The 24158-nt window shown below is 39.5% G+C and overlaps 1 protein-coding gene across 2 annotated transcripts in view; it reads left to right on the top strand.

Moving 5' to 3' along the window:
- The first annotated feature begins 6428 nt into the window (after positions 1-6428).
- Positions 6429-24158, top strand: part of FBXO11 (F-box protein 11) — an 83929-nt gene continuing 66199 nt past the window's right edge. Inside the window, exon 1 of one of the 2 annotated variants that reach the window (XM_027072508.2) lies at positions 6429-7363. In XM_027072508.2, the coding sequence (XP_026928309.1) occupies positions 7144-7363 (220 nt within the window). In that variant the 5' untranslated portion in view covers positions 6429-7143. The remainder of the gene's footprint in view (positions 7364-24158) is intronic. The other variant, XM_053200566.1, reaches the window with a different exon arrangement.

The following is a 24158-nucleotide window of genomic DNA, read 5'->3' as shown; positions in this document are numbered from 1 at the left end:
AACCCTAATTTTTTTCTATGAACCCACATTTCCTCCATCAGCTGACCACATCTGAAGCTATAGGGGCAAGTCTAATTGGTCTAAGAGTAATCCTCACCTTCCCCAGAGGCTCATTCAAGAATGGGCATAGAGGGGTGCCTGGGTGGCTCAGTCAGTTGAGCCTCTGACTTCAGCTCAGGTCATGATCTTGTAGTTCATGAATTCAAGCCCCACATTGGGCTCACTGTTGTCAGCCTGTCAGTGCAGACCCCACTTCAGATCCTCTGTCCCCCTCTCTCTGCCCCTTTCCTGCTTGTGCTCTCTCAAAAATAAATGAACAACAACAACAAAAAAGAATGGGCGTAGAACCCAATCAGGTACAAAGAGAAATGAGGTTTTCAGAGGTAGCATCCCTAATGTCTAGATCACACCCAAATCTTCCTTCTTTCTCTTGGTATCCTTCCCATGTTCTGAACGCTTCTATTTCCATTTCCCTTTTGAGTCTGGTATTTCTGGCCGAAAAGACTGATGTTACATTGAACCAGGTCTCTGTGAAGTGACATAGCTTCCACCTCCATGTGTGAACACAGCACTCCACATTTATCATAGGCAACCTGGGGGGCCTGGGAGGCTCAGTCAGTTGAACATCCAACTTCAGCTCAGGTCATGATCTCATAGTTTTTGGGTTCAGGCCCCGCATCAGGCTCTGTGCGGACAGTTCAGAACCTGGAGCCTGCTTTGGATTCTGTGCTTCCCTCTCTTTTTCACCCTTTCCCCGTTCATGTGCTCACTTGCTCTCTCTCTCTCAAAAATAAATAAATAAACATTAAAAAATATGTAATAACAACAGGCAACCCTGTAGTCCGTGCTTATAGCCTTGCAGCTGGTCTTCTCTGCATTTGTCCACTCCAGGTCCAAAGCCTTTTAAACTTCATGACACAGCTGCTGCCGCTGTTTCCTGCTCTAGAACTCCTTAGGTCTATTAACCTTGCTTGCAAGATCTGCTCTCCTGAAATGTATCTTAGCTGGATTATCACTCTCAACAGATTCCTGAATCTGAAGCTTCTACTGATGCTTCCAAAAGCGATAATCTCAGGATCACAGAGGAGTCTAATTTGTCCTCTGACATGTGCTCCTCCCCTAAACCCCACTTCCTCTAGCTTTCAGATTCTCCAGTCCTTGAGTAACTTCTACTACTTCATGTATTACTTTCTGCCACTTCTTTCTATGCTCCTGTTCCATGTCTTTCTATCATCCCTACTCTTTTCAAGGAGGCCCAAATGAGTTCGTAAATTTTAATCTGGTACTTAAACGCAGCCAATTCTTCCACAAACACAGATACACCTCCAACTGCTGTCTCCTTTCTAGGCCTATGCATCCATTTCCTGACCTAATCCTTGTACTCTCTCTTAAGAGGCTCCCACAGTGAGAAGATGCCAGAGTATTCTGCATCTGCCACAAGATCCTTGTTCAAATACTGCCTGAGTGGAGAAATCCTGCAGGGAGGTCTCCCATCAGTCCATGCCTCATCACCTGCTGTCATTCAGCCTGACCCTCCCCTTTGGTGCCGTCTTGTACGTGCCTTGTAAAAAGTTTTCTAGTACTATTCATTTTCTAGGCATACTTCCTTATAACAAGAGCCATGTCTGCTTCCCTACATATAATGCTTATGTGTTTTTGAAAATCACCAAGTATGGCCTGAACCAATACCAACACCAACGGCAATAACAACAATGGCTAACACTTTACTGAGCCCCTTCTATGCACCAAGCACTGTCCTAAGCATTTTATAGGTATTAATTTGTTTAATCCTCATAATAATACCATGAAATAAGGACTACTGTCATTCCCATTCCACAGAGGCAGAAACTAAAGCACAGAAAGGGTAAGTGATTTGCCCAAGTCCAAAGCTCCCTGTTAGTCTGCCACTCTGACATCTACCCACACGTTGGTCACCTACCAGTTCTTCCAAGATATAATACACTCTTATCATTTGGCCTCATCTTTTCTCAGTGCTTGGAAATTGGGTTCTGCTTTTAAAAAGCAAAAATAAAGATTTACAACTGTCTGTCACAGCTCATCCTAAATCTTGAACACAATTAATTTTTTTAAAGAGTGCCATGTCTCTATTATTCCACAGGGAAGGGTATTAAAGTTTGAATCTATAATTCTTTAAAGATAACCTCTATTACAAGTATCATTGGAGTGCGTGCTTACCAGGTTTTCCCACAATATACATTAAATTTAAATCCTTAGTTCCAAGTTAATTTTCACTGTCTAACTGATAAAATATTATCTGAGCATGTACTAAAGAATGAATTTCTGCAGCTTAGTGAGATAAGTCATTCATACTCTAACAAGGATATTTTAAACAGCTGGTTATTCCTTCAGGAAAACCATATTCAGATCAAACTAATTTCCTAAATGACATAAAAGGAGTGAGCAGCTCTGAGGTGTCTTATGTAACTCACTGAGTGCTGATGGCTTGGGACTAGATGATGGAATGACAGAGGAAAGGGAGGCTGAATCTTTGACATGCTAAAAATCACAGTAAATATCACCTGCCAGGTATTCAAATGATTAAAGGGCTTATTTTTTCCACATCCCTATTGTGATAGGTTTTATAAACAAATAACTTTACATACACTATCCTGTTAAGCACCAGTAATTAGTTGAGAAAAACAAACACAAATGTACTTGAAGAGAGAGCAAACCCTGAGGGAATTTAGCCCTCTGAAATTATTCTAAGTGTCTACTGAAATCATTCTAGGAGACTCCTATCCCAAATAAAAACCCCCTTTAAGTTTTTTTCCTGTCACACATAATATCTATCCTAGCTAATTGACAGGAAGGAATATTTACTGACACAGGTGGACCTGGCAATGGATAACAATATCTGGAATATTTGGGGTTTTCATGGGGGAATTGGGTCTATATATACCTGTGAATGGAATGGGCACTGTACTGGCAAACAGTAACTTTGCTACTAAGCAGTTACAGGATTTTTTTTTTTTTTGTCACCTTACCTCTTTGAACTTTAGCTTCCCAGTCTGTCAACTACAGAAATGAAAATTACATGATCTCCAAGGCCCAGTCTAACAACTCCCAAGTTCCACAATTTTAAGATGCCTTTGAACACTTTTGCGTGAAGAAGATTCTAACATTGAATCCTGTAAGATAGACTAAAAATATGTAGGAACCAGTGATCTGGGGATAGGATAATATTTTTTGTTATCTCCTAATAGATGTTCCATTACTGTTAAACTAGTTTCTCTCTTGCATTCCATCAGCCATCATGGCTCCAAGAAAGGGTACAGAGCAGATACCATCACAAGAATGAAGAGGATATGGTACATAAGGAAAGCTCCTGACATTTAAGAAGGAGAAAAATTCCTCTTATAGCCCTGAGGGATGATGGAGAGAAGACAGGGGTACAAGGAAGAGGTAATCAGACCCACCATGCTTACCTTCCATCCCTTCTCAGGGTGGAAACTATGATTGGAGGTATATAGTTGAAGGTATATAGTTCACACAGATTTGGGGAGATCCAGGAAAACTGGGGATAGTGGTTTGCTTCCCTGAGCATGCCTGTGAGAGGCTGAGTCCTCTAGAAACTCAGCTTTCAGCTTGATGGCATGTTCAATATGACGTAAGGAGGATAATGCAACATTGGTGGCGGGAGATGGCTCAATAGATAAGCCCGAAGCAAGGCTCCTGGCTCATCAAGGCCTACATGTGGTATTCAGGGAATCCGGAAGTTCCCATATATCTCAGTGAGAAGAGAGAGTGGCATTGTGAGAATCAATGGACCTGCAGGGACTTGGGGTCAGTCAGTATTGAGGTTGTAGTACATAAGGCAAATGGCTCATGTATGTACTTCAGTCAAGATACCAGCATGATACCTCAAAACACTAGAAATGACCAATTTTACCTCTAGACTATCAGTCCTGCTTTCAGACCATAGCAGCCACTCCATACCAGTGGATAACAAAGGACTGGCATGCCTGGCTTCTCTGATGCCATGCAGGCCTTCCCATCCCCCACGGCTGCTACCAACCCACTAGTCACGGTGTAAATTAGAACAAGACACTCCCTTTCTTAAGACACTTTACTTCCATCTATCAGAAAATTGTCATAGTATATACTGGTTTTGTTAGAACAAGTCATCTTACTGCCACATGCCAGAGAACTGTCATAATAAATTTAGAAATCTACGATGCCAAAAAAGTGAAGGACATTCTAACTGTACCTTATACAGTAACCTTTGGCCTTCATACATATCTTGGAATGAGAGGGGGATGGAGAAACAAAATCTCAAAGACTGATCATTTTTATTAAAAAAGAGGGGGCGGGGCACCTGGATGGCTCAGTTGGTTGAGTGTCTGACTCCTGATTTTGGCTCAGGTCATGATCCTAGGCTCGTGGGATCGAGTCCCGCATTAGGCTCTGTGTTGAGCACTCAGCATGGAGACTGCTTAAGATTCTCCCTCTCTCCCCCCCCACCCCCCTCCCTCTCTCCTCCATTCTGTCTCAAATTAAAAAAAAAAAGAGAGAGCAAGAGCGATAATGTGGGGACTCAAAAAGGTTAAACATTACAGAAACAAGCTACAATTTCTTTGTACATCTGAATTAATGTAAGTAAATCTTCGACTATGCCATGCCAAATTACAAACTCTTTATGCCCAAGATTTTACCTTTTTATTTTTGGTATTTCTCTTAGCACCTTACAGAGTAATGCAGAAGGGACAGAAGGAACTAATAAGTGCTTGTTGAATAAAAAAGTAAACTTTTAGAAAAGTCAGAATTATGGGTCCACTTATAATAGTAAATAATTTTCCTCCCCCCTCATATTTATTTCAACCAAATCTAAAATTTTACCCATTGGCACCTAGCTAACAATCATAAAAACCTTAGGTTCTTCAGTTGTTTTCTAACAGCCCCCTCCTCAAATATTTTTTGGAAAAGGAAACTTAGATGTAAATTTCAACATTTTAAGGACCAAAGAGAAATCATCTCAAAATTACAGCATTTTTAAAAACTGAAAATGGGATTATGTAGTCCAAAATAAGTTCTTTTTAAGGTGAGGGACCCTCATTATTTAGAAAGGTGATATGCCCGAAGTCACATAATTAAGTCCAGGACTCAAACACCCTGCACAATATTGGCTCATCTCTTCTTGCCCCTCTCTCCACTCCCTCCCCAAGTACATACTTTTCTCCCTCTCAGCGTTATTTTATCACCCTCTGCAACCACTTAATTCCCTATCTCAAACCTAGATAGCAATTGATCAAACTCAAACAAGAGAGAAATCACCCAAAGGTCTGCAAACTAGAGAATCAGGTAAACTGCCAGTTTTGCCACATCCATAAAATAAACAAAAAAAGAGCGGAGAGAATTGAGAAAGGGCACTTTTTCTGCCATCACAAAGCTAGGGAATAAAAACGCGTTTTCCTTGGGGACAGATTATGCTGAGGGGACCAGATACAGATACCAAAGATAATTCCTCTTGGGTTTTTTTTCTTTTCCTTTGAGTTTGTGGGATCAAAAAAAAAAAAAAATTAAATAAGTCATAACCTCAGCACATTTACTTCTCTCCTTTTTCTCACATATTATTTTCTTGAACATAGACCAAGTTTCCAAAAAATAAATTGACCAAGGTCTATTGCCTGTTTACCAAAACCTCTTCAAGACTTAGGTGACTCCTCTTAGTCACGAAGATTAGCAAACTACTCCAAACTTCGGTTACAGGCTGAAAGCTCGGTAAATTGGATCTTCAAGGTTTGCAAATACCCTCAGCTGGGCTAAAGGGCACAAAATCTCTAGCGCTCCCTACAGCTCACACTTTGAACGTACCTACCACAGAAAACTCAAGTTACCAAGGATCGACTCCCTAGCTCCACTTTTTTTTTTTTTTTTTCTGCTTAAAAAATTGGGTGAAGGTGGTGGTGGTGGGGCGGGGGGAGGACTAAAAAGGCGAATCGAAGGATTAATCACTTCTCCCCATTACATCAGCAGCCCCCGCCCTTTCCTCCGAGCACCTCCTCTCCTAGAATCGTCGCTACGCACTAGCGCTCTCTTCGCCCCCCCCCCCCCCCGCTCTATTATATGCCCTGATACCTCCCCATTATCACCCGCCCCACCACACTCCCCTTCCCTCCTTCCCCCTCCTAGGCGAGGCAGGGAGGAAACCCGAGAGAGGAAACAGGGCGTTGAAGGAAGGGACTTCGCCATAAGACCAGAGGCCCCATTGGCCCGAAGGTTGTATGGGCGCCCCCCATTGGCTGCTCTGCCGAAATCCCCGCCCCTCGGCTTCCCCGCCCATTCACCCCTCCCCCCGCCGCCCCGCGGCCCTCCCCCGCGCCCCTGGCCAGCCCCGCGGCGGGGAGGGACCCACTGGGCGAGTGGAGGCTCCGGCGGTGTCAATGGCTCCTCCTGCCACGGAGCAGCAGCAGAAGCAGCGGCTACGGGGTTGAGGAGGAGGAGGAGGAGGAAAGGTTCCTTTAAGGAGGAGGAACGACGACGCCTCTTTTTCCCTCTATCTCCTCCCTTCACACTCATTTCCCCTTCGCCGAGGAGAGAAGGGGGGGAGGAGAGAGAAGAGGCCGAAGAAAGAGAGAAAAAATTCCTCACAGAAATCTCTTTCAGGGGGTGTGGGGGGAGGAAGAGGAAAAAAAAGAGCTGGGCGCCCCCTGCTCCCTCCCTCCCTTCTCTCCCTCTCTTCTCCTCCTTCTCCCTTCCTCGCCCGCCCGCCCACTCCCCCCGCCGCCTGAGACGCCGCTCGGGAGTCGGCGGGACCGGAGTCTGTCTCCTCACCCGCCGACGCCGCGCTTCGCCTCGGGATCCCCAGGCGGGCGGACGCCCTTTCTTTCTTTCTCTCTCTCGCTCTGCCCGTCTTTCTGTCTCCGTCCCTCGCGGCCGCCCCGCCCGGCGGCCTCGGCCTTCCCCGTGCGTCAGGCCCTCCCGCCCGGCCTCGCTCGGTCTCTGTCTGTCTCCGCCGGCCTTTCTCTTGAATCGGGGTCTCGTTCACCCCCTCCGCCCTTCCCATCTCCCTTTCCCCTCGCCCCCTTTCCTTCCTCCCCCTCCCCACCCCCTTCTCCTGCCCCGCAGCTCGTAGTGCGTGTGTGTGTGTGTCCCTCCGCCAACGCCGCCACCTCAGCCCGGCAAATGAACTCCGTCCGAGCCGCCAACCGGAGACCCAGGCGAGTGTCGCGGCCGCGCCCGGTGCAGCAACAGCAGCAGCAGCCCCCGCAGCAGCCGCCGCCGCAGCCGCCCCAGCAGCAGCCGCAGCAGCAGCCTCCGCCGCCGCCGCAGCAGCAGCAGCCTCCGCCGCCGCCACCGCCGCCTCCGCCGCTGCCCCAGGAGCGGAACAACGCCGGCGAGCGGGGTAAGGCCGCGCTCCTTCCCCGCCGCCCTCCGGCTCGGGCGCCGGCCGGCCGGGACCCGCGGGGAGGAAGGCCGGGGCGGGCGGGGGAGGCCTGTGCGCCCCCGGGGTGGGAGATGGAGGCTGAGCGGAGGCGGGTCCCCCGGTGCCGCAGTGTCAGCCCGGCCCGGGCCCCGGACGGCAGGAAAAACCGCGGCTTCCCCACTCGCCCGGGCTCTCGCTCAGGCCGCGCTTTGTTTGGTTGCGGGGGCTCGGCACCCTCTACCCCCACCCATCCTTTGGCTCCTTCGCTGGCTCACGGACCCCGCAGGAGTCTGTTGGTGGCTGGGGTGGGGGGAGGCAAAATGTGGGATTTCCCCCTTTTCTGCTGCCTTCCACGGTTTAGCCTCCCCCTTCCTAACAGAAGGTGGGGGGGGGGACAACTGGGAGTGATCGGGCGGTGGGGCTGGCTGGGGAACTTGTTTTCCCCCTTTTCTCTGTTAGCCTCCCCCTTCCTGTGGAGGAGGGGGAAGGGGGGGAATCCGAGTGGTCTGTGGTGTTGGCCGGGGAACTTGTTTCCCCCACCCCCCTCCCTAGTCACGGGGTAGGGGGAGCAGCGACTACTCTCCCAACCCCATAATGTTTGCTGCGCAGTTTGGCTTTAGTTACAGAACCCCTGGGAAGGACCCGTTAAATCAAGACCTTTAAATAAATAAATATAGAATCCATCGGCCATTTCCAGTCCCCTCCCTCGCGTCAGTGCAGTTACCCTTCGGTTCTATCGACCACCCCTCTCGTCTGTCCTCCCCTAGCAAACCCCTACGCCTCCGTGCTACCCTCCGTCTCCTAGTGGGGTTTGAACGCCCCTTCCTTGGAACTGGCCCCTTGGGAGAGTGTGAGTGTGTGTGCTGTGTCCAAGGCCTAGTGAAATGTGTCATTTGGACCCAACTGTGCAGCTCTGTCTGGTAACCACCATTGTCTAAGGGCTGAAGCTCCCGGGGGTTGGATTCTTGCTTTAGCAAAAATAATGTTCAGTTCTACTTTGATGATGTGGTTATTTTGGGAGATATATGAGGTAGGATGTGGCACCTTGGTCTCCAAACGTAACTATTCTCTTTATTAATTAGCTGCTCTCAGTGGGAGTGGAGGTCAGTACCATATTTATGTGTACGGTTGTTGTTTTAAGGAGGAGGGGAATTGTTAGGAGACATTTTGCGTGTTTTCGTTGGCGGATTAAGGTTAATTTTACATGCGTTGGTTGTCACACCTCCTTTGATTAAGCGAATTGAGATTAAATGCCTTTTAAAAATTATACATTCCTTCCTTAAAAACTGTTTCAATGTTGTACTTAGCTAAAATACTTAAAAAGAGAGATGAGAATCTTTTGAAAAATAGTTCAAAGGGTTTTCACTAGTCTCTGTTACAGATGGTCCTTGAGAAAGCAGTTTGCTATATGTTGCTTGAAAGAATGTGATGTTTCAAGCCAGTTAGAGGTGTTGTGCAACAGTATTGGTAAATATGTTTTGATGATTCTCGGATACATTTACCATGTTTTTGTAAATTAAAAATATTTGTAGTTTCATCATTTCCTTTCACATTTGCATAGCAGGGTTTTCCTGTGTTCCATTCAAATAATAGTCAAGTCCCCTTCCACCATATACTGTAGAGTTCACAGTCCTTTTTGAGAAAACAATGATACTAGATTGAAATCCTAGCATAGTAAGGATTTAATTGCTGGAAATGTTTTTAAGATGTACTGATTTGTTCATACCATTAGGGCTGAATCAAATCTGTTTGGCCAAACTTAATTTAGTCCCGTTGTGTATTTTAAAATATTTATTCTGAATCTCCTTTTCATGATGTGTGTAATTTCAAACTTAGTTGAGGTACTTTTATCTTGGGTACTTTTCTTAACATTTGTTTGAATTATTAGCCACTAAAGTCTATTTCCTTTTGAAGTAAAATTACTTGGTTGTTGGCATTAGCATACTAGAGTGTCAGTTTCCTTTTCATTCATGTCCATAAGCTGACTAACAAAAAGATGTTCAAGAAATCAAAATTTCAGTATACACCTAACCAAATAGTAAATCAAATGCACTGTAGAATTGTTGCTTTGCTGCAGCTAGTAGAAACTGTTCTGGTAATTCCATGTTGACACAGAGGGGAAAAGAACTTGCTGATTAGCCTTCAGGGAAAATTCTGTGGGTCTTTTAGAGGGCAGATAAATGGCTTTAAAATGAATAAAACATTAAGATAACTTAAAAGAGTAAAATAGTAAAGATTTTGCCAGTTTTAAGTAAAATATGTCCTTCTACAAAAATTGGCAATTAGATTACTTTTTAAAAACGTACAGTTCACACGATGAGAAGTTAGTCAAAGGAATAACCTCTCTTTTAAAAGTTTTATGGAGCATGGGAAGTGTCACTATTTTTGGTCTGGATAGGAGAGGTTTTGTTGTTTAAGAATATAGTGGGTATTATAATTTTGACAAGGTAATTAAGGAACTACAGCCAACATGTATGTGTGTGTTGTACTTGTTACTAACTCTTAATGGGTATGTAGCTCTTGCATTAGAGTTTGGATAGAGTTACATAATAGTGGATCAGACAGCTTTCCAGGTCAGAAATTAAAGTCAGACTCACTGTTTTTAAGACAAGTTATTCATTCAATATAAAAAATTACTTACTTATTTCACATAAAAGGATGGACTTTGGCTTTTTAGTGGTAATAGTATAGTTACAATGTAGTTTTTATTTTTTTTCAAGCAAAAATTTTGTCAGTGTTGGATTTTTGTTGCTCCTTTACCCACAAGATAATTGGTCTAAAAACTTCCTTGATACATCCTTTCACACACACACACACACACACACACACACACACACACACACTTTCTCTTATATGCCATGGCCAGTGTTTGAAGAGGAAAAAAACAGTCTAATACAGTGAATTCTTATGAGGACTTTTCAAAACCTTCCATTGGGGACAATTACTTATACCCACATTGGGAAATATTTGGCCTGAGTGTTTCATGGAATGCTGTCTTCACTCATGTTATCTGTAATGGCCCACTGTCTTAACATGGAATACTAATCATTAGCTGGTTTTGGTCTTTTAGTTTAAGTTCCAGAGTTTAAGATTTCACATACTACTTTAAATTAGTAGAAAATAATTGGTGTTCCACATAGGGACACTTTGATGATATAGTCCAGATTCAGTGAATCTGGAAGTAGTGTGGGGTAGATTTTTTTATATTTATTTTCTTTTGAAATCCTGAAAGGATTTAGCTTTTGCAGCTTGTTGTGATTTATGTTAATATCTTTTTGATAGTCTTTTTCTACAAGTATGAGGTAAGGTTACAAGTCTGCAGAAGTGCTATGTATTCTGAGCATTTTTCGTTTGTAGTTAAAATTGGTTACTTAAAATAGGTAATAAATACAAATGATTTAAAATTCAGAAGTTTCTTGTCTACACCTGCCTTCAGCGACCAAATTCTCCTGCTTGGAATCAATCACTATTATTAGTTTCTCATTTATTGTGTTTTAATAAAAACATAAAAAATGAAACTTGACAACTGAAAGTCTTGATATCAAAGTTTTTGAAAATAGGTGTAATTTTTTCTGGTTGGAGAATTCATAAGATTCTTTTGAAGTGCTGAAATTTTAATTATATAATCATTGATAGTTCAAGAGATTTAATACAATATATTAATGGTATTGCTATTAATTTCTAGTCTGAAGTAATTGTAGAGAGTAAAAACATAGTCTTTTTAGTTCCATATTTGTGGGATAAAAATCTCACCGATGACCCTGGAATTAGAGTTTTGTTTTAACTAAACATGTTGAAATAATGCAGTACATACAGTATATGTGAAATATTCCTAATGGAGCTACATATTATAATATGCAGCAGCCAGGAAACTCCTTAGTGTTCTAGTCATGCATGCTAATCATACCTTCTGTGGGCTTGTTCTAGCTCATGATATTTTACCTTCAGGTTCTTCAGAATAAGGAACTTACAGAATGCAAGAATAAGGAACTTCTGCAACCTTTTTTGACAGAAGAGTTCTGGGCAAAGGACATGATTTTTCCAGTCTTAGGAATTAAGTACTGTGGGCCACTACTCTCCCATCTGGTGGCCAAACCTTCAAAATATTTACATCCATGAAAGGAGAAATGCCACCCAGTTTTTTGTGGGAGTAGGGTGGGGTGGAAAAGAGCCTGTTTTCTCAAAGCTTAACAAGTTATTTGAGGGATAGAAATGAGATAGTGGGGTGCCTGGGTGGCTCAGTCAGTTAAGGTATGACTCTTGATTTCTGTTCAGGTCATGATCTCACAGTTCATGAGATTGAGCCCTGCATCAGGCTCTGTGCTGACAGCATGGAGCCTGTTTAGGATTCTCCCTCTCCTTCTCTTTCTCCTCATCCTCCACTCTTGCTCTCTTGCTGTCTCTCTCAAAATAGATAAACATACATTTTCAGAGAAAACATGAGATAGTGTGACAATGCTGATGTGAAAGTTCTGCTGATTAGGCCTATGGGTTGTCCCTATACTGCTTTTCTCTTTCTTTACTGGAAATTCTGGCAAACCCAAGGACAGGCCAACCAGCTTGGAAACCTACCAGGTAAGGCAAGAACTACCTGTAGATCCTGACCTGTTAGGACCCCTGGACTTAGATTTGGGAGAATTCAAGGCTAGTGAGTATTTCCAAGTTTGTTTGGTTTTTTTCCCTATGTGTTTTAATTTTGAAGCTAAACAATCTGTAATAAAGAGTTATTTCAACTTGAGGTTCCTTATAGTCCCCATATTTATTACTAATAAGTTAACTCTTGTGTTTTTCTTGTCCCACTAGTCTCTGAAGAGTTATTGTTTTAGACCTTCCATTTTATTAATTTAATCAGCCCTTTGAATTAATTACATTCTCAACTTCCAGAGAATTCCAGTTGTATGTGAGGTTACTAGCAAAGTACCCCCAAATTGCAGTTGTTAACCCTCTGAAAATAAAATGATAAGCAAAAGATGCCAGTTGAGACAGTTGGGCAGTATGATAGGGAGAGCTCAGGGGTGCCTGGGTGGCTCACTTGGTTAAGTGTCCTACTTCGGCTCAGGTCATGATCTCACAGTTCTTGGGTTCGAGCCCCGCATCGGGCTCTGTGCTGACAGCTCAGAGCCTGGACCCTGCTTTGAATTCTGTGTCTCCCTCTCGCTCTGCTCCTCCCCCACTCACACTCTGTCTCTCTCTTTCAAAAATAAATAAACATTTTTTAAAAATTTTTCTAAAAAGCTCAGAGTTACAGCTAGCTAGTTCTAATCCTGGTTACACCATCAACAAGCTGTTTGACATGGCAAAAGCAATATAAACTCTTGGAGCCTTACATGATTATCTTTAAAATGAAGATGGTAATACTTGTTTTATGGAATAATTAATGATGAGAGATTTAAGTATCTAGGACTTGACAGATGCTCAATAAATGGCAGCTTTTTAAAATAGTAATAGGTGCACCTGGGTGGCTCAGTTGGTTAAGTGTCAGGATCTCATGGCTCCAGAGTTTGAGCCCGCACCAGGCTCTCTGCTGTTAGCACAGAGCCTGCTTCAGATCTTCTGTACCACCCCCATCTCTGCTCCTCCCCTGTGTGTGTTCTCTCTCTCTCTCTCTCAAAAATAAACACTAAAAATAGGGGTGCATGGGTGGCTCATTCGGTTAAGCATCCGACTTTGGCTCAGGTCATGATCTCATGGTTTGTGAGTTCAAGCCCCACATTGGGCTCTGAGCTGACAGCTCAGAGCCTGGATCTGTTTCTGATTCTGTGTGTCTCTCTCTCTGCCCCTCCCCTGCTCACGCTCTGTCTCTCTCTCTCTCTCAAAACTAAATAGAATTTAAAAATTAAAAAAAATAAAATATTAATAATAGTAAGCAATGGAATCAGTTATATATAAAACTAAACCCAAGAGATAAAATGTGCATGAGTCATTAGTTTCTGGCATACCCCAAAATGCAATCTAGGTGACTTGATAAAACCTTAGAGAGAGGCACCTGGATGGCTCAGTTGATTAAGCCTCCAACTTAAGCTCAGATCATGATCTCACAGTTTAGGAGTTCAAGCCCCGTGTTGGGCTCTGTGCTGACAACTCAGAACCTGGAGCCTGCTTCAGGTTCTTTGTCTCCCTCTCTCTCTGCCCCTCCCCTGTTCACACTCTGTCTCTCTCTCAAAAAATAAAATTAAATAAACATAAAAAAAAACCCAAAACCTTAGTCTGGTTTATAATTATAAATCATTTTATAGCCAGCAAATTGAAATATTCTTTGAAGAAAGAATAAGGAAACAGAAGAAATGAGTATTTGAAATACAATAATAAACATAGATCACTGTTTTTGCTTATGTACTAGAGTCTAATACACTCTCATTTAACCCTTTTAGCAATTCTGTAAGATGGACATAAGTCAGCAGTAAGTAGTCCTAGTAAATAGCAGAGATTTTCAAAATTGATTTATATCACTGAATCTTCCCATAAACAAGAGGAGAGATAACAAAATACATTTGGCAGAATGTGTCCATCACATTCAGAGGAGGGAATAACCTAGCCCTTGAAGCACATCTGTCTCCTTTCATATCCCATTTATTTTATTGAAGACTGGTACAGTAGTCTGATGCTATATATTGTTAGACACCTGCTTTAACATTTTTTAAATAACCTTCTGATCATAACTTTACCTCTAATGTAGATTTGTCTCTGGAAGAGATTGTACTGATTGGCCAGCATGTTTTTCCAGCTTGTTGAGATCACTAAGTACTCATTGTGTAAAGAGGGGTAGATTTCTCTTGAATTACTCATAAGTTATGAATAAAAGGTGTTAAGTCATTTTAGCTCATGGTTATAGACTAGGCTATTTCAGGAAGGAAAAATGTGAGTTAAATTACACTTCAGTGGTAATTTTGACAGGTTTGTGGACTAAATATCCTTTTGTCACCATAGCTTGATGTCTTTGCATGTATAGCCTGGGGTTTTTATATGTTTGGTTAACACAGAAATGTGCTTAAACTTAATCCTTAGAAAATAGAGAAATGAAACCAATTAACTTCCCTTGTATAATTTATTTTAGTTTAAGGAAATATCAAAAATATGTACTTTGAAAATGAATACATTGTGTATTTTTTGTTTTAAAACATCCAAATTAAGATCGTATATTAAAGCAAATGTAAGTTGCTTATTGTCCCCAATTTCTAAAGATCCAATTGTCAGTGTTTAGTCCTTCTAACAAATGAAAAATTGTGTGTGTTCAAAAGAGGAGAAAAAATTATTAAATGCTGTTCCCTCAACTGGTGAATAAACCTTAAAAAACATAATGGAATATTTCCACATCTCACGAAGGAAGAGGTACAAAGAGAGCCTACTTTTCTGTTTTCTCAAAGCTTTGAAATTGAGTGATAGAAATGGAATAATAACCTGTGCTTTAAAATTATTTTTCTGGTAACAGTGAAAATCTTTACTGATTTCTTCTAGTGTGCAGCATGCACTCATTTTCTAGATGTTCAGGTTGGGTTGTGTCAAAATCTTTGACTACTAAAAATTTTTCCTCAGAATGGAATTAACTGGCTCCTATAGGGGTTCAGTCTTTGACATTGATTTCTTTAGTACCATGTATTGATAACTGACTTGAATCAGTTTAGCCTCTGCTGGTTTGCTGCCTTTACTTGAGTTTAATGAGAATTCTTTTTTACACTGAAATATTGATTTTGTATCTTGCATCCATAGTCTATAACATAGTATGTATAAGACTGTGTGGCTTTATGAGAATCTGACACTTAAGAGGAAGCAGGTGGGGAAGAGAAAGAACATACAGCTCTTTTTTATTCACCTGTTATATTTTGAGTTGGACAGGGTTGGTATATATATGTCACTAGTAATTGTTTCTTCCCATATAATCATACATATTAAAAAAAAAACAGGCTTTAAGGGAAATTAGAAGTGAAATAAAATTTAACAAATGGAAAATAGAAATCATTCTGGGTTTGTACCATGGCAGAGAGAAAGGATCAAAGAAGACTTGTTTAAAAGAAATGGAGGTGGGTGAAGATCCTATATTTCGAAATTGAATTGTTGGCAAAGTGATTGTATGGTAAAAGAAATGGTGGAATCACTCATTTTTCTGTGTTAAAAGTAGCCACAGAACTAATTCACCGTTGTGTGTAAATGACTGATATCTTCATGATCCTTTGAAATGCATTTGCATTTTTAAGAAACTGATCCCTTAGTCAAATTTTGGTATTTTAGGCCCAGTAAAAGAGATAGAAATAAGTGATTTGGACAAAGGCTTTGGGTAGGAGTGCTTCCTCAGAGACAAAATAAGTATGTCAGGGGAAGGTGAGGGTGGAATAGTCTTATAAGAATCACTTCCCTTACACATTTATTGTTTTTACTAATCTACTTCTGACCCTAAAATTTTCTTAAAAGTTTCACATTTTATTTTTTCAAAAGACTAATTTTGGGTTGAAGATTGGGATGGAGAGAAGAAAAAGAATTAGAGCAGGTAGGAGTGACAGTATGTGTGGGTCATTTTAAATTAGCAGTGGTCATTTAAATTAGAAAGTCTGTATGTAATTATACACACACACACACACACATAAACGCTATATATAACCATATATAATTATTTAAATTGTGAAAAATCTATTAGTTTTTTTTAACTAAGCTTTTTTTAATGTTGATTTTTGAGAGAGAGCATGAGTGGGGGTGGGGCAGAGAGCTAGAAGGAGACACAGTCTGAAACAGGCTTCAGGCTCTGAACTGTCAGCACGGAGCCCAACATGGGGCTTGAACTCAGGAACAGCAAGATCATGACCTAGGCTGAAGTCGGATGCTTAACCCACTGAGCCACCCAGGCACCCCCCCTAAACTGACATTTTAATAAAAATACGCAAGTGCACAAATCATTGGTGTATAGCTTGATGACTTTACACAAAGTGAACACGTCTGTGTAGCCAGTAATACCTAGATCAAGAATTAAACGCTACCAGTATCCCAAAGGGGTGCCTGGGTGGCTTGGTCTGTTGAGCGTCCGACTTCGGCTCAGGTCATGATCTCACAGTTGGTGGGTTTGAGCCCCGTGTCGGGCTCTGTGCTGACAGCTCAGAGCCTGGAGCCTGCTTCAGATTCTGCCTCCATTTCTCTGCCTCTCCCCTGCTCATGCTCTCTCTGTCTCTTTCTCTCTCTCAAATATAAAATAAAAAACAAACAAAAAAACCACTACCAGTATCCCAGAAATCAGAATTCTGTGTGTTGTCCCAGCCCCTTGCCTTCCCAGTCACTATCCCCAACCCTGTCTTTCTTACTGCTTGGATTGCTTAGATTAGTTTTGTCCGTTGTCTGTCTTAGGTACCAACTTTATATAACTGTAATCACTCAGTCTGTATTCCTATGTGTCTGGCTTCTTTCCCTCAGTATTTATTTCAACCATGTTGCTTATAGCAATAGTTTGTTTAGTCTTGTTGATCTGTAATACTACATTGTATGAGTAAATGACAATTTATTCATTCTATGATTAAGAGACATAGAACTTTAATATTTAGCTGTAAGGAATAGTGCTGTGAGCATTTTATGTATATCTTTTGGTGAATACAGGTACCCATTCCTGGTAAGTCTTTTACCTCAACATTATACCATCAGTTTTCTTTTCTCAAAGACAAAGCTTCCATTTACTTGGGAGATAAAACAACTTTAAGACAGATGTGAATATGGGGCACCTTGGTGGCTCAGTCAGTTAAGCATCCAACTTCAGCTCAGGTCTTGATCTCACTGTTCCTGAGTTCAAGCCCCACATTGGGCTTTCTGCTGTTAGCACAGAGCCCACTTCAGATCCTCTGCCTCTTCTTTCTATCTCTCTCAAAAATAAACGTTAAAAAAAAGACAGATGTGAATGTGTCCTCTCATAATTAACGCTGCCAAAACAATTGATTTTATTTCAAATATTAGTATTTTTCTTAAGTCTTTGGTATATCTGCTCTAGCATCCTTTAACAGTGGTGTTAGGAAGTTTACCCGTCACCTTAATATACTTTAATTTTCCCCATAGGTTGTAGGTTGGGTTATTTTGAGGAGGAGGGAAATCTTTTTTTATATTTAGGAATTTTCAAAATTACTGTGGAATTTAATGTGATTCTAAGCCTTCATTACAAAATTATTTGTTTTTGCAACTGCCACAGTTTGTTTCTCCATTTCAGTGTGGAATCCTTTTTTTTTTTTTTTTTTTTTTTTTTTTTACTACTTTTAAGCTTACCTTTTTAACGCCTGTGAAAATATTTTGCTTTTATTTGGTTAATTGTTTAATTTATTTTTTTCTGCATATCTTGATTATCCTTTATTAAATTATGCTTATTTTAAAATTACAGAAGCTTCATAGAAAAATTGGGATGCATTTTGTTCTCAAGTTGTTTTTCTAGTCCTTGACCAGATCATCAGTTCCTGATGTATGAGAAGAAGGTGTAAAAGTACCTCAGCCAGTATCATTGATAAGTTTTTCCTCAGCTGAAAGCTTGTGCTGAAGTGTGCTAGTTAGTGTCTTATAAGCTTATGCTCCCCATGATATAAGTATCCCCTGAAAATGGCAGGCCATCAATGAGTGAAATGGGGTTCTGTTGTTAAAGAACCACTTGCTTAAAACAGATAATATGGTAGCCTTAGATATCAAAAAGTAAGATCTTATTATTTCATGTCTGTTCTTTCAGCACTTACTAGTTCAGTGTTAGTGCTAACAGTTGTTCTTTCTTGTCCACGATAAGAAGTGTAGAGGAGACTGCTACCTTCCTGTCCTTTTTTTTTTTTTTTTTTTTTTTTTAAACACCTATCCAGGGGCGCCTGGGTGGCTCAGTCGGTTAAGCATCCGACTTCGGCTCAGGTCACAATCTCGCGGTCCGTGAGTTCGAGCCCCGCGTCGGGCTCTGGGCTGATGGCTCAGAGCCTGGAGCCTGCTTCCGATTCTGTGTCTCCCTCTCTCTCTGCCCCTCCCCCGTTCATGCTCTGTCTCTCTCTGTCTCAAAAATAAATAAACGTTAAACACCTATCCACATCAAGTAAATGTTAAATTTGGGGATAAGGAGCCTGAGCTTTTTCATCAAAGTGGCTTTTTTTTTCCTTCCCTTCCTAGAATTAAATTTCTACATCAGGGGATTTTGAATAAGGTGACTTCTGAGTTGCTTTAAAACTCTTTCTGTATCATTTAAATTGCCAGTAGAAATCAGTGAGGTCTGAATTTGTTAGGTATTACTATACAGACATGGTTCTTGCCTTTATGGAACTTATAATTGAGTTAGAGACTAAATTTAAATAACATTTGAGACCAGAATGAATTGCAAATAAGGATGTTGATATTGTTTTCATTTTCTTCTGATACATATTTTTAAGGATACACACACATATACATGCATACATACATATACCACATTGGAGTTTCATTCATAACCTTATCTGTCCACTGTTTCCAAGTCCAGAGTCTGTTGGAGAGTTTTTTATGAAATGGTATGAAGATGAAGGTTTGTTTTGACTCCCCGTAGTCTGATATATATTCTGCCCTTTAATCATTTATTGAATTACCTCTGTGCCACACTTAGAAAGTTGTTGCAGCCCAAAGTTTAAGCTAAATTATAGCATGCTTGTGTGTAAGTTATTAAGAAAGAAAATGTGCCTAGTGAAAGAAATTACCTGCAGAGTTGGGGTCATTTATCTTGTTTTCATGGTGTAGTCCTTCATTGTATTCGTTATTTTGCTTATATATCCAGAAACTGAAGGTAGACGGACAGGTTTAAATAAAATTATATGTTGCCAGAATCTAAGATCTTCAATTGCAGAGGTAAAACAACACTTTAAGGTCCTTCATAGCAGCTGTAATCCCACATATAAGTTAGTTGTAAAGGCATACTCTGAAGGTGCCTTTATGGATTTTTTCTGATGCTCTCTTAGTCTCTACTGCAACATCTCACAGGGAAACTTCCCTCTATTTCTGAGTCATTTGATTTGAGAACCTCTCAGCTGAAATCTTTAACTGAAAAACAGAGCTGAGACATCTGGGTGTAGTGAACTTGTCCAAGGTTTGTAAAGTTAAGTCTGGTTTTAGAGGGCTACAGAAATGTCACATACCAACATACATATGCATTGATAACACACACAACACTCTCTGAAACTGGGAATATGCACTCCTGATTTTGTGAAGTGTCTAAAAATTTTTGGTGAAATGTTAGCAGTAGTATCTTGGGATGGTGGAGGGAGGTGATTTTTGTTACTTCTTTTACATTTCTTTGTTTTTCAAATACCATATATGGAATCTGGAAGGAAGGAGGTTTGTATTTTTTTAAAAGATTTTAATGGTTGTGATTGATGATTGTGATTATTAGTAGTTGGTTTGATGACATGATCCTCAGATACATCATTTTACATTTGAATACAAGCTTGAAACTTTACATTTCTCAGTTCTCTGTGTTTTGAGTGTTTATTAATTTATAGACATTTTTAGTTTTTGTATTCACAGCAACTTTAGGATAATAATTGCTTATATCATTTGCAGGAAATGAAGATGACTGATGATAAGAAAGTCAGAATTTGAATGAAAAACAAATTTGTTATTTGGGTTTTTTTTTGAGCCAGTGATACTGTCTTTCTAGGACAAGTTTGTGACTGTAGATTATTTACATGCAAATACATACAGTTTTTTCATTACATACATGCCTGGTTGAATGATGGAAATTTAGCATACAAACTGGATATTTGAAAGAAAAGTGAAACTTCTTATTGGTCAGAACAAGTGGCTATTTCTTTTGTACTCTGGTGGTATGGACTCATGTCTATTTGATAATTTTATACGGAGGATTTTCTTCCCATAAAACTGGAGATAGCTCCGAAAAAAATAATGACTATTAAGTTGAAACAGATTGCTAAGAGATTGTTGTATCATTATCAGTAAAAAATCTTCCCATTCTAAGATACTGTATTCTTAGAAGTTTTGGATTATGGAACCTAATGTGTTTGAGAATAAATAAGAACCCACAGTGACTTTCAGAAGATACGGACCTTTGAAGCCTAAATTTATTAGATTTGGAATTAACTTATCTCACACTTGGCCAATCTTCTGATCATCTTATAGACTCCTTATAAACCTTAACCAAGAGAAAACATTTTCTTGTTGGAAAATACACTAAAAACCTTCATTGAAAGAGGTGAACTGTTTGTTTTGTTTTTAATGTAGGGGCTACTGTGTGGTTTAGGGAAAATCAGTCATTAAGTATAGATTCTAGATAGTAATTATCATAGTTTTATGAAGAGCTGATTACAGATGAATTTAAAGTATTTTCCTGAAACAGTGACTTTGGGTAGCTGAAGAAGGAACAAGAGTAACATAGGTGTATTTAAATACAGCTTTTATTCTTTTATGAAGTAGTCATATTGGTGTTGTGAGGTTGGGGGAAATTTTTTTAGGTTGAATTATATGGAAGCAACAACTAAAAAATAGCGCTAACCATTTACAAATAGACATTTACAAAAATTTAGTAAATGGTTGTTTCTGTTTCCCTTCCTTTTCCTTCTCTGGACTGAGGTTTGTTCATATTACTAATTTAGGTTACTATACATATTAAGTTCATAGATTTAAAAAAGCAGGGGCGGCGGGATGCCTGGGTGGCTCAGTTAGTTAAGCGCCCAACTCTTGGTTTCAGCTCAGGTCATGATCTCATGGTTTGTGAGTTTGAGCCCTGCATCAGGCTCTATGCTGACTGCACAGAGCCTGCCTGGGATTCTCTCTCTCCATCTCTCTCTGCCCCTCCTCTGCTCTCTGTGTCTCTCAAAATAAATAAACTTAAAATTTTTTTTTCTCTCTCTCTTTTTTTAATATATGAAATTTATTGTCAAATTGGTTTCCATTACAACACCCAGTGCTCATCCCAACAGGTGCCCTCCTCAATACCCATCACCCACCCTCCCTTCCCTTCCACCCCCCCATCAGCCCTCAGTTTGTTCTCAGTTTTTAAGAGTCTTCTTCTGCTTTGGCTCTCTCCCACTCTAACCTCTAAAAAATTTTTTTAATAAAAAAATAAAAATAAATAATAAATGCGCTGAGGTTAAGTACCTCAAAAATCAAGAATAGAAGTTAAATTACTTTGAATGGTCTGTTAAACAAAAAAATGAACCTTCATCTTTATAGGAACAACAAAAAAATGAATAATCACTTAGAAATGTTGAGCCAGAACTAAGTATGGCAGAAAACAATATGGACAACCTAAAGTGTGTTTGTGTGTGTGTAAACACATGATAATGTATCAGAGTAATAAGACTTGTAAAATGTTGCAATGGTTGAGAACATATGTCTATTAAAAAAAATCAAGTGTTATTCTAAATTGGGATAAGCTGACAGGTAACTAAACCTTTCACGTGATTGGAAGTATATGCTGAGGAGATAGCTAGGGAAAATGAATTTAAATTATTTGATGTTTAGAGTGATATAAAGAACATCTGGTAAACATCTTCAACAGGTCGATAAAGAAGATTATATACTTTGCTCTTTTGGTGTCAGCTATTATGATTAGATATTTTAATTATCGTAGAGATGGTAAATTAGTTAGAAATTATAGAATGTTGGATGTAGAACCATAGTCCCAATTCTTGAGGTTTTTTACTTGTTCAAGGTGGTGGTTGGAATGAACCCAGATCTCCTGACTCCGAGTCAGTGATGATGGTGTTATCTCTTCTTGCTTCAGAATTTTATTAACATTCTGTTCATTTTTTCAGTTTAGTGATTAGTTGAACCTATTGGTCAGATAAAGTTTTCTGTAATTTTTTTAGCTGAAATAAAAATTAATTTTGTTAGAATAATTATTAAGTTATAGTTATTAAGTTATTGTGTTCAATAACTTAAAATATGCAAGTAAATTTTAATAGCTTTTTTTTATTAATTGACTTAATTTTTTGTTTCAACCAGTTGTGACTGGTTGAAAAAAGGCAGTTATGTTATTCCAGCAATTATATTATTTACTGTTCAATAAATGATACTGAGACTATTGATTATTCATTTGGAAAAAGCATTCAGTTAATTTCCTACTTTGTACAATACCAAAAACTACATTTCGAACGATTAAAGAGCTTGACATTTTTTTCAATTGAAAAATGTTTTATTATAGTAAAAACATTTAACATGAGATCTATCCTTTTAACAAAGTTCTAGGTGTATAATACAGTATTATTAATTGTAGGCAAGGTGTACATCAGATCCGAAGAACTTACTCATCTTGCATTACTGAAACTTTATACCCACTGAATAGCAACTCCTTATTTCCCCTCTCCCCCCAGACCCTGGGAACCACCATTATATACTCTACCTTCATAAGTTTGACTATTTTAGACACCTCACCTAAGTGGAATCATGTAGTATTTGTCCTGCTGTAAGGGGCTTATTTCACTTAGCATAATGTCCTCCAAGTAAGAGCTCAGTATTTTTAGAAAATCATAGAAAACTTAGAAGAAAGTACTTTTTCCTCAGCAACACCAAAAAAAAAAAAAGAAAATCATTAAAGAAACATCAAGAAATTGACTATGTAAGATAAGTGGAAAGTTCTGCGCAATGAAGGTTGCTAATAAACAAAGTTAAAGCAAATGATAGACTGAAAGAAAATTTGCACCTCTCTAACATACAAATGATCAATATCATATGTGAGTTTTTATGAAAAAAATTATACATGAAATTAGCTAAATCTTTTTTTTTTTTTTAATTTTTTTTTCAACGTTTTTTATTTATTTTTGGGACAGAGAGAGACAGAGCATGAACGGGGGAGGGGCAGAGAGAGAGGGAGACACAGAATCGGAAACAGGCTTCAGGCTCTGAGCCATCAGCCCACAGCCCGACGCGGGGCTCGAACTCACGGACCGCGAGATTGTGGCCTGGCTGAAGTCAGACGCTTAACCGACTGCGCCACCCAGGCGCCCCAGCTAAATCTTTTTTAGAAAGAACCTTTCATCCCATTCCCTTCCTCACTTTTACCCTCTCAAGAAGCAACAACTGTCATAAATTTGATATAAATCTATTCATTCCATTTTTAAGTACTTTAACATATTTGTGTGAATCTGTAAACATTTAGTTGTATGGTGTTATGGTTGTTACTGTGGGAAAGTAAAAGCTTACCTTCAAGGTGTTTCAGTGCAGTAAACAAGAACATAAAATATTCTTTCAAAAAACGTTTAATATGTAAGTGCCAAAGAAATAGATAAGTCATAAGCCTGGCACTCTAGAAATTTTTGAGTGATTGTTAAGTGAATTAATGAATATAGAAGGAAATCATGTTTAAAGGAAAAGTCCTCTCTTCCCCTGACCTACCACTCCCTAGAGGTAACTCTTAACTGTGTGTGTTTACTATAGAATTTTTTAAATATATGTGTATGTAAACACATACTCTTTTTATTTAAAAAGAAATCATACTATATTAATTTGTAAATTAAGTGTTGTTTTTTACTCAAATATATCCTGGGCATTTTTCTGTATCAGTATAAGTATAAATAGCTGTTTTTTTTTTTTTTTTAACAGTTGCAGAATAGTTCATTATATGAATGGATTATGATTTATGTTAAATGTACCTCTATTAATATTCAGGTTCTTATTTTTTGCAATTATAGTAAACATCTTTGTACAAGTATCTTCACATGTTTATGTCACAGTTTCGGTTTCATAAAAGTTATTGAGTCAGAGATATTTGCATTTTAAAGTTTGATAAATGTCAAATTTGTTTTTTAAAACAATAATCCCACCGTTAATATATGAGATTAAATGTTATTGATTGAATGTATACATGAAA

The sequence above is a fragment of the Acinonyx jubatus genome, chromosome A3, assembly GCF_027475565.1.
Source record: "Acinonyx jubatus isolate Ajub_Pintada_27869175 chromosome A3, VMU_Ajub_asm_v1.0, whole genome shotgun sequence".
In the NCBI taxonomy this organism is placed as follows: domain Eukaryota; kingdom Metazoa; phylum Chordata; class Mammalia; order Carnivora; family Felidae; genus Acinonyx; species Acinonyx jubatus.
This window is presented reverse-complemented; position numbering and strand designations above follow the sequence as displayed.